Genomic DNA, 15,011 nt, shown 5'->3' with positions numbered 1-15,011 from the left:
AAGCTGCCAGGGGAAAAACTGCTGGCAAAGAAGTCATGCTAATATGAACTCGCCTTATTTTGTATTTCAGGAATTAGCCAGGCCCACTTGACAAGCTGATACCCAGCTCTACTCTTCAGAGTTAGAGAAATGCTGGCAGCAGTCCTCCAGTTTTCAGGAGCTAATATTCAGAAATGTTCTGGTCTCATGGTGCCCAATGGCCAAAAATTAAAAGAGTCCAGAAGATCCAGACACAACAGTGGGGCTTCTTTTGCCATCAAGAGGCATTCATCCATTTATTCATTCACTCACTCACTCAGCATTTGTTGAGTGCCAAGCCCTATCCGTCACCCTGTGCGCCTGGAAGAAAGGAGCTGGCGGCAAGAGTAGGGCAGAGAGTAGGGTTACAGCTGGCTTGAAGCAGACTAGACAGTGGCTTCATGCTCTTGCCCTCTTCCATATAGCACCCTCCTGCCCCCTGCCCTCCAGTTCCGGGCAAGGAACAGTACACAGCAACCAAAATCCCATCTGGTTTGCGGCAGACGTGTTAAGCACACCCACCGGTGCTGGGGACCCAATCTTCCCTCCAGGCAGTCACTTCTCTTTTCTTTCCCATTAAGAATTTTATTACCTCTCTTAAATGCATTTGTACTGTGCACACACAGGTACACCACAGTTGATTCTTAGTCTTTATCTTACTTGATGTCTCAGTGGCACTGGACACAGTTGATCAACTCCCACCTTCTTCAAATATTTTTTTTCTTGGCTTCCAGAATATCACACTCCTGGTTTTCCTTTTACCTCAGTAGCTGCTCTTTAGTCTCCTCTGGCAGTCCTCCTCCTCTTCCTGATCTCTGTTTCAAACCCCAGACGTTCTCTTCAATGTATTCACTCCTTAGGGTTCTCATACTGTCCTATGGCTTAAGTACTATCCATATCTAAATTTCCCAATTTATAGCATAAGCCCTAACCTTTTCCTTAAACTCCAAACTTATATAAACAACTGGTATTAGTTATCTATTGCCATGTAACAAATTGCCCCCGAAGTTAGTCGCTTAAAATAGCAAATATTATCTCACACAGTTTCTGAGGGTCGGCAATCTGGGAGCAGCTTAGCTGGGTAATTCTGGCTCAAGGTCCCTCAGGAAGCTGCCGTCTTCTGGGGCAGGGGTGGATCCACTTCCAAGCTCATTCGCACAGCTGTTGACAGGAGCAATCAATTTCTTACCATGTGGGCCACTCCCTAGGGTTGTTTGTGACGTGGTAGTTGACTTCCCCCAGAGTGAGTGATCCAAAAGAGAGAGAGAGAGAGAGACAGAGAGAAGCCGAAAAAGAAGGTGCAGTGTCTTTTATAACCTAACTGTAGAAGTGACATACTTCTTCCGTGTTTTGTTAGTCACAGAGACCAACTCTGGTACACTTGAGAACTACTCAAGGGTGTGAAAACCAGGAGGTGGGAAGCGGGGATCATTGGGAGCCATTTTAGAGGCTGGCTACCACAGGTATCTAATTGATATCACAGAATTAATATATCCTAACTCAAAATCTTTACTCACATCATCCCCCAAAACTTGCTCTTCTCTCAGTCTTCCCAGTCTCAATAAACGGTAAACGACAGCATCATTCACTCAGTTACTCAGGCCCCAAACCTTCAAGTTATCCTTGACTCTTTCTCATACACTCATTGATTCTATCAGCAAATTCTGTGCATTCTGCTTTCAGAATATATACCACATATGATCACTTTTTACCCTCTCTGCTGCTACGACTCCAGTCCAAACCACCACCACTTCTTCTAACTAGTTTCACTACTTCCACCCCTGCCTCTGCAGTGTATTCTCCACATAGTAGCCAGAGCGAAGATTTTTCCCATGTCAGATCATGACACACCCCTCTTCAAAATTCTCCATTGGCTTCCCCCTTCAATCAAGAAAACAAATCCAAACTCCTAAGGTTTTGTGCAACCTGGCCCTTGTGCATTTGTCCAACTTTCTTTCCTTCACTTTCTTCCCCTCAGTTCCCCTCTTTAACCACACTGGCCTTTTTTCTGTGCCTCCGACATACCCAGTTTACTCCACCTGAGGGCTTCACATTTGCAATTCCCTGTCTGGAATCATCTCCAGGCACTCAGAAGGCTGGCTCCCTCACTTCATTCAGCTCCCTGCTCAAATGTCACCACCTCATAGGCCTTCCCTTACCACCCATCTGAAAAGCACTCTCCCTCCCCTTAAATAATTTATTTACACTTGTCCCTTAATGCAGTCTCCATAAGGTCCTGTTCACTGCTGGATCCCCATTGCCCAGAGCACCAGGCATATAGCTGGCACTCAATAAACATTTGCTGGACTAATGAATAGAATACAGATATAAATGCTTAAGAGTTTTAAAAATTCCAGTTTGAAGAAAAATCTGAATTATTACAGTGGTATAGGAATATATAGGTGTGGGAGGGCCCCAGAATAAGGACATTTCATGTTGGTTCCATAAGCATTTACAGGCTCTTTGAGGTACATCACAAAGCCCAAAAGAGGATAAAAAACACTGACAATATAATTGCTACTTTCCAATTCAGTACAAGATCTAGGACGGGTATATACTTTCTTAGCCTCTCCAATCCATTTGCCCTGAAATAGTGTGGTCTAAAACTCACCATGTCACTCCCCTGCTTCAAACTCTTCAACTACTCACCACTGCCCTAAAGATAAAACCCAAACTTCTTGCTGTGGCTCACAGAGAACTTCTTGATCTCACCTCAGTTTACCCCCCCATCTTCATTTCTTACTCTCGGTACCACACTCCAGCCAAACTGAAATGCTGGCTATTCTCCAAAGACATATTTTCTTTTGTTTGTGAGTTTTTGCCCATTCTGTTTCCTCTACCTGTAACACTCCCCCTTGCCCCCGCTGCATCAGTTAACTTGCTGCATAGCAAACCATTCCAACTCTTTCTTCCTTCAGCAGGCTTCTTTGCACGTCTCAGGGTTCCCAGCAGGAAAAGAAGGCAAGCCCTAATGTGCAAGTATTTTTCAAGTCTCTGCCTGTGTCACACTTGCTAACCCCATTGACCAAAGAAAGACAAGGCTAAGTCCAGATTGCAGGGGTGGAAAAATAAACTCCACTTCATGGGAACAGTGGCACAATCACAATAAATTAGGGGCAAGCCACACAGGGATGGGGGGGAATTACTGTAGTCCTCTGCAAGAAATTTACCATAATTCTCCACCTCTTTGTCAGCTCCTACTCGTCTTCTGGTCTCAATCTGGAAATCGCCTCCTCAAGAATGATTTCCTGGTCCCTAAAGCCTGAGTGAAAAACCTTTCCCCTAACACCTTATATTCACTATTATTGCATATATTATTCTCTATGACCACCGAATGAATGGATTTATATGATAAATGCTGGACCTCCAGCTCACACAGTTGAGCTGCTGTACTCTCCATTTTATGACGATGTACTGTCAGCTTTCCCTACCTGATGGGAAGGTCACTGAAAGGAGGGAGTGTGTCTTGGTTTCTGTTTTATCTTCATTGCCTAGTACAGTACCTGGTATGAAGCAGATACTTAAAAATATCTGCAAAATAACAAACACATAATTATAATGAAAGTAAAATGAGGTAGTTGCCATCTAAAAAAAGACACCAAGAGTGTTCTTGGGACCCCTGCAGGACTCAGCAGGCTGCAAATATTTAGGAAGATCTGAGACAGCATAAAACTAACAGAAATAAGAAGAAAATGCCCACCAGAGGGGAGAAAAGAGGAGAAAAATAACCACAGAAAGCAACACTTTCCTTTTTATTAGATTCACAACACCTTTTTAAAGTCCAACCTCTCTTTGTAAAATGTTTCGTTATTAACTTCCTCATCAGAAAGCAGACAACCTGCGTCCCTGAAAGATGAAAACCTGGTACAGCGCCCAGTCCTCAGGCCTGCATCTGTGTGGCTTAGCAGCAGCAGTCAAGTCCAGCATCTCAGAGAAAAGCACTGTGAAGGCCAGGAGCTAATCAGCCGGGGCCTTCCCTACTTCATGTATACATATATATATGTGTGTTCCTACATACACATATATACATACACACAGATATTTTTTTTTTACAAAAATAATATAACAGGGTTTACACAGCTCTATTAATTCTTTAAATTTACATAGGCAGGATCTATGCTTCGTTATAACCATTTTTTACTTTGGATTAAAGTGGAAATTTTAGGCCTAAAAATAGATTTAAGATTACCGAACAGAGGCCATACAGCAACACAGACTTAATAAATCTTGATCATCACATAACTTGAAATATGCTGTTATTTCTTATCCTTGGTGCTACACATCCCCATCAATTATTTTCATTTTAACTAAAATACAAAAGCAAAACAGTTCAATGAAAAAATCTTCTACTCATTACATTAGCACATATACCAAATTATACTAACTGCATGATAATCTCTGTGTACCAAGACTATATTTTTAGCATGTGCTCATCTCTACCTCATTAAATACAGTATCCATCCAGCAAAAAAAAGAATGCATGCTGTACAGCAAAAGAAGAAAACAACACTTTGCGGGTTGTTATCTTACGTGACAACCAAAAACAAAACAAGTAAGAGAAACAAACCTTACAAGATAGATATAAAACTAATTTGCAGTGACATTTAATATACACTTTTATCAGAAGGGATACATTTAGGTCACAGTTACATGGAAAAACACAAACTATGTGAAATTCTAGGCTTTCTCCTAGAATATTCAAAATGCTCATCAAAAGTTAATTAGTGGAATAAAGATGGCTACTGGGTGACTGAATAAACAGAATGTCATTTAGTATTTTAAAAACACAGATTCTGGGAATAGAAGCTACCACCAAAATATCCAGAAATCTGAGTTAACAGATACTCTATTTTGCATACTTGATACTAATGAATATAACAAGTGTTTACACAGACTTTGAATGCAAGGCAATAGCCTAAAGGATAGTCACAGAAAAGAATAAATGAACACAGTCCCACCACAGTGAGTACAGAGAGCTCCTGCCGTTTCTTGGTGTCCCCCATTTACCCCAAACAAGGGCCATCTCTTTGGGGCAGAAATCTTTCAATAGCTCAAGCCCATTCCCTCTGCCCCGACCAAGATACAACAGGGCCCAAGCTTGGTGCCAGAAAGTTTTTCAGATGCTGGTATAATTCTTGATTATTCAGCTGGACAGGGCCTCTTCCTGGCCTCTCGGGTTCTGACTTGCAGAACCCCCTTCCCACAGAAGGGGTCAGCACTGTCTCTGAAACCACAGATGGGGTAACTCTAGAAGAATCAGAAGAAGGAGGTATCTGATGAAAAGGCACCTGCAAGTCTGAAATCCTCTTTGGTAAGAACACTATACATGCGCTGTGGCAGAGCTCGGGAGTAGGGAGCAGGCCGTGGCACAGTGCTGCGCAAAATGAGTTCCCGGCCAGCAGGGGGTGGGAAGTCTGACATGGAGTTCTGCCTTCTTTCTTCCGGGGAGCCCATTCTCTTCAGTTCCTCCTCTGGCGGAGCCATGCCTGCAGCCTTGAATAGAATCAAATGTTAAATTCAAGAGCAGGTCGAATGCTAAACTTAGATATTTTCGAAAAACAGATGAATAAACATGATAAATACATAAAAATGTTCTACATTACTCAGTAACGCAGTCAACTATGTTATGATTATTCAAAAAACACAACACAGAAAATGCAAGAAGCTTGAAACACTGCATGAGCAGCCAGAGATTACAAATAAACTGGTGATAGAGACAGAAAAGATAATGCCTACCAGGCAATCTGCTGTGAAAAGTGAAGGCTATATTCAGACATCTGATGAAGAGGGAAAATGCAGCAGTACTGGTTTCTATACGTTTCTTCTAGCAATGACAAGTCCAAGTCTGATGTCCTCAGTTCAGTAAGGAGCTGTTTCTCTCCAGAGTCTGGAAAGATGGGTTTCAACCCAATTCTTAAGACTCACTTGCCAAATTAAAACTGGGGACATCAGTTTTGTTTGCTGGGTGGCTAATGCAGAAGTGAACAGAGGTCCATATAGCAATGGCCACAAAAGACAATTCTCAATATTAAAGGCACATATTTTTTCATTAAAAATTACCTAAAATACATATTCAATTAAAGCCTTCAATTTTAACTCTGAGCACTATACTTCTTTCATTTCTCTGATCACTATACTTCTTTTACAACACCATTGATTTAGGAAAAGTAATTGCTTTGGCAATGGAAATATGAAATCATGTTATGCTAAACATCAGCAAGAAAGGTATGCCAAATACAAACTGTTATGGAGGTGGTTAGTCTTAATGACCTTATGATGTTAGAGGGATGGGAAGGAACAAGGAACTATGAGGGACAAAGGCTATTTTGTTACCTCATCAGAAGATTCAGTCAGCTGGAGAAAGGGTGAGAAAAGAAAGAGTGATGAAAAGGAAACAAGCAAGATGGTTTAAAAAGAGCTAGACAAGAGATTTCAAGATTATTTCAGAGACAGCATGCACTACATTGAGGAACATGATCCTATCAAAAGAATATCAAGACAAACACACAGCACATACAACAAACCTAGCTGTCAAATCGAGCAGACATATCCCACCACTCATGCGTATGATGGTCAACAGATGATGTACAGTGTCATTTAATGGGGAAATGATTCAACAGAAATCTAGTTCCTTTACTGAAGAATTAAGATGCTAAAAGAATGCTCATGGCTTGAAAAATAGATAATCCAATGAATTTAAGAATAGGTGTCTCAGAGTTATTCAATCTAGCAAGACTGAAGCAAAATCCAATCAGTGGTTTATTTGCTGAATTCCATATATTTATTTATTTAAAAGATTTTATTTATTTATTTTCCCCCCAAAACCCCAGTAATAGTTGTATGTCATAGTTGCACATCCTTCTAGTTGCTGTATGTGGGACGCGGCCTCAGCATGGCCGGAGAAGCGGTGCGTCGGTGCGCGCCCGGGATCCGAACCCGGGCCGCCAGCAGCGGAGCGCGCGCACTTAACCGCTAAGCCACGGGGCCGGCCCATGCTGAATTCCATTTAAATATATATATATATACCACGGACACATGTAATCATGATGAAGTTTATAAAAATATATGATTTTAAGGAAAAGTTCTAAATATATAAAATTACTGCATGCTATAAAAAATTCTCAGTGACATTTCATCATACCTCTTTAAAAATGTTAAAATCTTGATTTATAAGTAAAATTAATAAGCTCAGTTAATTATGAAAAGAAAAGTTACATGAATAAACCTGAATGGTTTATTTTAGCTAGACATTTAAGGACTAAATTTAAAAATGTACCAACCAGGTGCTTTCTTTGTGGATTTCACAGTCCGCCAATTCCCTAAAAACATCCACTACAAGGTCTGAAAGTTTGAAATCTTTTAAAACTTTACAACATGGGACAAATGTACAATTTCAGTATCCATTAAAGGGGATTAGCTATACGATGAGGCCATTGAAAAGATGATATACACTCCTATATTTATCGATGTAGAAAGATAATTATATTAAGTGGAAAACAAGGAAAATTATATAACAGAATCCTATTTTTGTAAAATATACATCTATTTGTATACACTAGATGTTAAATGTTGAGGGCCGTTATCAGTGGGGAGTGAGATGATGTGATTAATTTTTTCTTTATAATTTTCTGTGTTGTCCAAGTTTTTACAATGCACTTTTACTTGCAGTCTGGGGGGAAAAAGGCTATTTCCATTTGAGGGAAAATAATTTTGCTTAACTATTCAAAACAAGTAACACTCTCAGCATTAAAAATATAAATACTTTAGATTTTAAATCCTCTTAATACACAAGTTTTAAAAAAATGAGAAAAGAGAAAAGAGTTTTTGCAATATGAAGAAAATTCATATTGGTGGCAACAAGGAAATGTGCTTGTAAGCTTCAGGCTAGTAAGCTGGAGAAGATATTATAGGATATGAAAACAAACTCATCAGTTCTTGGTTTCATGCCAGAGACAAAAACAAAATAAATCAAAGTAAGTATCTATTGTTTTCTAGAACTCTAATTTATAAGGAAATAAAATGCTTGGTTTTTAACTTGAAATTTTTAAATTTAGGGAGCTACCTCATAAATAATCTCAGGTTTTAGTTCTTGCTAAAAATTCAGATCAGCATATTTGGCTACGATTTTTGAATATATTAACTAGATGTACTCCAGACTGACTCAAAGGAGATTATGAGGTTGTTATTCCATATGTTGATCCACAAAAATTCTTTTTCTTATTTGATTCTGAGAATTACACCTTCAAAACCGGGTCATTCTAGTGTTATCGGAGTACCAGGTAAGGGGCATCCTGTATTTAGTGCACTTCATAATACTTTTATCAGAATCTTTAATATTAATGAGCCCTGACAGGAGAATCATCTGCAGGATACCAGCACCTTTTAACCAGTAAACAGGATCAGAAGAGTATCAGCAGAAAATATAACTGGTATCACCTTCATAAAAATCCAAATTTTAATAGTTTTAGAATGTCAGAAAGTACGATATAATTTTTAAACCTTTACTGTCATTACTAGAGGTAACGATGAAGATAATTTTTCAAATTGGGCTTTCTTTCTGTGCTGAAGCCTAAGTTTCCATAGTTTAAAAATCTGAAATCCTGCTCTTCTTAGGAAACCTCTAAAGTTAGATCTCTTCACCATTACAAGAATAGTTAGATTTACTAACTTAACAAGCTAAGTTGTGAATCCATTTGCAGTACAGGGAGCTTAAAATTGGTAAAACTGAACTCCATTCTAATCTGAAAGTGGTAAACATTTTTTTCTACAGCACAGCACTGGCCACTGCTAACCAAGTCCCTATCAGATTCTATCACAATGGATTTCAGACTCTTCTAATTTCTGAAATTTAGGTCCTAAAATATATTTATCATTTTACTTAAACATGTAAGAAAGCAAATGGATTTCAAAGACTCAGAAGTCACTGCTGAGAGGCATTGTTTCTTCAATGTTCAAACCAATACCCAGACTTACACTCAGTTAGCAGCTGTACGATCGGCCACGTGTGGGAATCAAAACAGCATCTTACCGAGTAGAAGTCTCATGAGTAGAGGTCTGTATCATAATGATACAGTCAATAAGGAATCTCACATACCCTTTGAGCATTCATAAACAGCTTGTGAATGATCTTGCCAGCATGTCCTCTTCCTGCACCAACGACTAACACTTCAGGTTGCTCCAAAAGGCAACTCACAAACCTAGGAGAGAGAGATAATGAAAGGATAGAAAGCAAGCTGCTCAGCTCACATTGTGCCAACCCTCCAAGATTAATTCTGTGGACAAACCCTCCAAATGATACTGGCTAAACCTACCGAGGCTGGAATGGAAATGTTATAACAGGACAGATGGACATTTGGAATTAAAATCAACTCAAATGACAGTCTTACTACCTTTCAACTGTTTGCATAAAATTTTTTAAAAGCCCATCTCTAAGTGTAAGAAGAAATATTCAGTCTATTTCTTTCAGACTAGAAGCTTAGAAAATGCTACAGTAAATAAAAGATCAAAAAAAAATTTCTGAACAACAAAAATCAAGTTTCACTTATACAGCAAAGCAAAGCAATGATCCATATTTCTCATTTTTGTTCTTTTAAGGGGTGTGTGTGTGTATGTGTGTGCATATGCGCGTTTCAAATGTTTTGCTGGGCAAAGTCTCAATTGTAAACTGTGCCATTATGTGCTGGAAACACTGTACTTCCAAGTATATCACAGATACCGTATGGTGGAGCTAAGAGAGTCAAAGGCACAGACCCACCAAGCCTGCACCACCTGCTCACTAATTCATACTGCTATTTTAGAGATCATTCCCTTGATTAGAGTTTATTTTTCTCACTTAAAAGGAAGGAATTTTCAAGAGCAAAGAAGGCTGGGAGAAAATTTCACTCAACAAAAGCAAATGCCTTGTCATATAAAATTAATCATTTAGCATCAATAATGCCATTTCTCCAGGAAAGGCTGATGAAAATTTTAAAGTTACGATGAATTCAAGCTGCTAAAGTAGCTAATTTGGAAACACTTTATCATATATTAAAACAACATTGTCCTTTCAAGTACTACAGGGAAAACGGACAGGGACTCACACTGACAGGCTCTGTTGGTATTGGTGCCCTCTCAGAGGAGGAAAGGACTGACCCAGTCATCTGCCTCATCCTGGAAAGGCCATCTGGTCACTCTTTCAAAATACATTCGCAAGATGCATAGGATGTACACCCTCGCTATCACAAATCTTGTTTAAAATTAAATAAATAACTTGGAATATTGAGCAGAAATACAGTTTCAGAACACCTCAGACTGTGGTTAAGGAACAGAGAGCTGAAAGCAAAGCTCTGGGGCACTTCAGGTAACAAAGAGTGAACGAACAGCTCCTCTGCAGGAAACTGCAGGCACCACATCTCCAAGAGCAAACCAGGACATTCCTAGAAAAAGAGACCTGATAGACTTGTTTCTAAAAGTAGGAGGAATGGAAACATTTGGAAAATACTCAGAAGTATAGTAGAGGTCAAATCCTACGATATTTAAATATTTCTCTATCTCTAGCCAATGCTTGTTACAAATAATATAGGAGCACCACAAAAGAATCTCAATATGCTATTAAAATTTCCTAAAGAGAGTGGTGGCTGTTTTTGCTGTAGATAAAAATGAGTTAGCCAAACAGCAATTACCTTTCAAGATCTTCCTTTTCCTCCTCTTGTTCACATTTCTCAGTTCCAAACTTGGCTTTCAGTGAGCGGGCTCTAGCAATCATAGCTTCCACATTAGTAATTTGATGGATGATTTCCTAACAGTGGAAAAGGGAGAGACACACTTGAAAGACATGAAAAAAAAAGCAAAGCCTTTTAAAAGTGTATCTTTAAAATAATTATTGCCAACTGGGGAGAACACTTGGCAAGATCCTGACACTACATCAAACTTACTTCCAATTTCTTGTCTTCTGGATTAGGGAAGTGTAAAACTTTACTGGAATGGGATATTATCTGCTTTATAATCTTCTTAACTGAAGAAATGTTTTCCAGACTTTCTATTTTTAAAAAGATCAAAGCCATCATTAAATAAGTTAGGCAAAATATACTTTCATTTTGGAATGAACTAATGACTAATCAAATAAGACATTTACCTTCTTCTTTTACCTTGAGTACCGCTGCATGAATTACACAAGGTAACAGGTGTCGAGCAAGGTCTGCAGGTTTCTGGACTGCTAGATAGTGCAGTACCTAACAAAGTTAGATAAATGATCAGTGCAGTTGTCAAAGAATAAAGCAGCCATTTATGAAAGTAAAAAAATCCTCTGGACCACTGAACTCACATGTGTAACAAGAGTAGAGAAGAGCTCTCTTCTCTTAATACCTACCCCTACTCATCAAGGTAAGTAGCTACTACTCCCAAAGCAAGAACAATGTTATTGAAAACAACTTCAGTCTTTAATAATGATGAATATTCTTATAATGTTTTTTCCTGCTTCCATATTTAATACATGGAAATTAGGAGAATAAAAAGAAAATAAAAACCAACTGTAAATTACACCACCTAGAGATAACAGTTAACAGTGGAGCATTTTCATTCCAGGATTTTTTAAGACATTGAATACACATAATACATTAAGTGAACTAATATTAAGTATGTAAAATTCAGTTTTATAACTGCTTTTCTCACTTAATATTTCTAAACATTGCTACTGACCTTCCACTAATTTTTTCAGTTGGTTTTAGTTGTTTTGGTTGACTGTTTTTTTCCAAAATGGAAACTGTTTTATTATTTTTCTGATTAAAAAAAATACAGAGAAGTATGTGTAACACATGGACCCTACCTTTAAGCTCATTATCCAACAGGAGTAAAGATAAAAGAAATATAACCTCATAATGTCAGCCTGGCTGATAAATGCTCACAGATTTTAAAAATAAATTAATAGGGGCCAGCCTGGTGGCATAGCGGATAAGTTTGCGTGTTCCGCTTCGGCAGCCCAGTACGATACCGGTTCGGATCGTGGGCGCGGACCTACTCACTGCCCATCAAGCCATGCTGAGGTGGCGTCACATAAAGAGCTACAATTCTACAACTGTGATACACAACTATGTACTGGGGCTTTGGGGAGGAAAAAAAAAGAGGAAGATTGTTAGTGCAGGGCCAATCTTAAAAACAAAACAAAACAGAATAAAAAAAAAAACAACGCAGAGCCCTACTCCTCAGAAACTCTGGGAGCAGTCCTGGGCATCTGCATTTTAAAAATAAATAAATAAATAGGGGCCGGCCTGGTGGTGCAAGCGGTTAAGTGCGTGAGCTCTGCTGCGGCGGCCCAGGGTTCGTCGGTTCAGACCCCAGGTGCGCATTGACGCACCGCTCGTCAAGCCATGCTGTGGCGGCGTCCCATATAAAGTGGAGGAAGATGGGCATGGATGTTAGCCCAGGGCCAGTCTTTCTCAGCAAAAAGAGGAGGATTGGCAGATGTTAGCTCAGGGCCAATCTTCCTCACACACAAAAAACTATATAAATAAAAAATAAAAATAAATAAATACAGAGAAGTAGAATGCAAAGGTTCTCCAAAAATTCTACTTCCTAACGAACACCAGTTTCGTGTTTATCTTCTCAAACTTATTTCTACGTCCATTTAAATGCAAGCATATAGATGCATATGCAGTTTCTTAAAAATTCATAATATATATATACTGTTTCATAACTTGCCTTGTTCATTTAATGACATGTTTTTTATTTTTTGGCTGGAGGGTGCTTTGTGGCTTGAAACTTTTTTGCAATTAAGAAATATACATCCAGAGTATTTATAAACAGTTTAAAGAAAACATGAACACTTGTTTATACACCAACCAGCTTAAGATACAGAACATCCCCAGTAATTCCAAGTGCCCTCCCTGATCAAGTCTCCCTCCCTCGTGTACCCTGTCCCCCTAAAAGGAACTATGTACTAATCATTTCTTTTGCTGTTCTTCGTAGTTTTCTCACATATGTATGTAGCCCTAAACAATGTGTTGCTTAGCTTTGCCTGGTTTTAATCTTTATACAAATGGAATGTTTCTGGTTAAACCCCTCAGTGACTTTTTTTTTTTATTCAGCATTGTTTCTGAGATGCATATATGGTGATACATGCTATAGTATTCATTTTCACTGCTGTATTAAAATGTTCCCCCACTGATGGACCTCCCCCCATTTTTTGGCTATTACAAATAATGTCCCTATTATATTACTGTCTATGTTTCCTAGTGCACATGTAGAGGAATTTCTTGAGGGTATATATCTAAATACAGAATTAGGATACGTACAAGATAATGCCAAATCATTTTACAAAGTGTTTCAACAGATTAACATTCTTATCTATAGTGATTTAGTTCCCTGTTGTACATCCTTGCTAACACTTATTATTCCAAATTTTGTTTTCCTTAACTTATAGAAAAACATATTTGCAAGAATACAAAATACTTATGTACCCTTTGCCTAGATTCACCTATTGTTAACCTTTTACCTTATCTATTTTATCACTTGCATCTCTCTCCTCCTCTGTATGTGCATACAATATATACACATACATTTTTTACAGAATAATTTGAGGGCAAGTTGCATACATCATGTCCCTTTATCCCCAAATATCTCAGTATTTCTTAAAATTAAGAATGTTTTCTTATATAATCAAAATATAAACTATTTTGATTATATAAACTACAGTAAATTTAACACAGATCAAATACTTTTAATCTAACCTACTACCCTTATTACAATTTTGTCAATTGACCGAATAATGTCTTTTATAACCCTTCCCACTACCATACAGGATCCAGTTAAGAATCATGCATTGCCTTTAGTTGTCACATCTCTTTAATCTCAACGAATCTGCAACAGTTTTCCAGTTTGTCCTTTTATAACATTGACATTTTGAGTATAGTCCCCCCCTCTTTTGGTTAACTAAATTCTATCCTTTATTCATATTTCCTTCATTTAAAAAAATTGACATATAATTTACATACATAAACTTAACCACTTTAAAATGTACACTTCATGGTTTTTAGCATATTTACAAGGTTAGGCAACCATCACCTTTAATTCCAGAATATTTTCACCACCCTAAAAAGAAACCCAGTACCCAATAGCAGTAACTCCCCATTTTTCCCACCTCCCAGCCCCTGGCAACTATTAAACTATTAACATTTCTGTCTCCATAAATTTGTCTATTCTGGATATTTCATACAAATGGAATCATACAATATGTGGCCTTCTGTTTCTGGCTTCTTTCACTTAGCATAATGTTTTCAAGGTTCATCCATATTGTAGCATGTATCAGAATTTCATTCATCTCATGGCTGAATAATATTCCTTTGTGTGAATATACCACATTTTGCTTACCCATTCATGAGCTGATAGACATTTGGGGTGATTCCACTTTTTGGCTATTATGAATAACACTGTCAACATTTGTGTACTCAATTTCCCTAGTTTTTATCTAATGTCATTTTCATGTTCTAGGATCCCATCCAGGATATCACATTACATTCAGCAGTCATGTTTCTAGGCTCCTTTTGGAAGTGACAGTTTCTCAGACTTTCCTTGTTTTTACTGACCTTTAAAGTTTTGAGGAATTCTAGTCGGGTATTTTGTAAAAAGTCCCTCAACCGGGATTTGATATTTTTCTTATGATTAAACTGGGGTTATGCAGTTTGGGGAGGAAGAAGAGAGAGGTAAAGTGTCATTTTCATCACATCATAGCAAAAGGACATACTATGAATATGACATCCCTGTTGTTAACCTTGCTCACCTGGCTGTTTATCAGGTTTCTGACTGTAAAGTTACTCATTTTCCCCACTTCGCACACTGTACTCTTTGGAAGGAAGACACAGTCCACACTTAAGAGAGTGGGGAGTTATCTTCTAGCTCCTTGAGGGCAGAGTAGATTTAGAGTTCTTCTGTGGGAGATTTGTCTCTTCTCTCCAATTTATTTAGTCATTTATTTATATCACTATAGACTCAAGGATGTTTATTTTATTTTATTATAATTT

At 38.2% G+C, this 15,011-nt stretch overlaps 1 protein-coding gene across 1 annotated transcript in view; it reads right to left on the bottom strand.

Moving 5' to 3' along the window:
* Positions 1-3,751: 3,751 nt before the first annotated feature.
* RAB3GAP1 (RAB3 GTPase activating protein catalytic subunit 1) overlaps positions 3,752-15,011 on the bottom strand; it is a 109,499-nt gene continuing 98,239 nt past the window's right edge. The window contains exons 20-24 of the mRNA XM_004423873.3: positions 11,132-11,228; positions 10,932-11,035; positions 10,680-10,795; positions 9,113-9,215; positions 3,752-5,511 (exon numbers count right to left, since the gene is read on the bottom strand). Coding sequence (XP_004423930.1) covers positions 5,275-5,511; positions 9,113-9,215; positions 10,680-10,795; positions 10,932-11,035; positions 11,132-11,228 — 657 coding nt within the window. The 3' untranslated portion in view covers positions 3,752-5,274. The remainder of the gene's footprint in view (positions 5,512-9,112; positions 9,216-10,679; positions 10,796-10,931; positions 11,036-11,131; positions 11,229-15,011) is intronic.

Source organism: Ceratotherium simum, chromosome 9, assembly GCF_057802395.1.
Source record: "Ceratotherium simum simum isolate JZ-2026a chromosome 9, ASM5780239v1, whole genome shotgun sequence".
NCBI lineage: Eukaryota > Metazoa > Chordata > Mammalia > Perissodactyla > Rhinocerotidae > Ceratotherium > Ceratotherium simum.
Note: the sequence above shows the minus strand (reverse complement) of the source record. Positions and strands in the feature narration are given on the sequence as shown.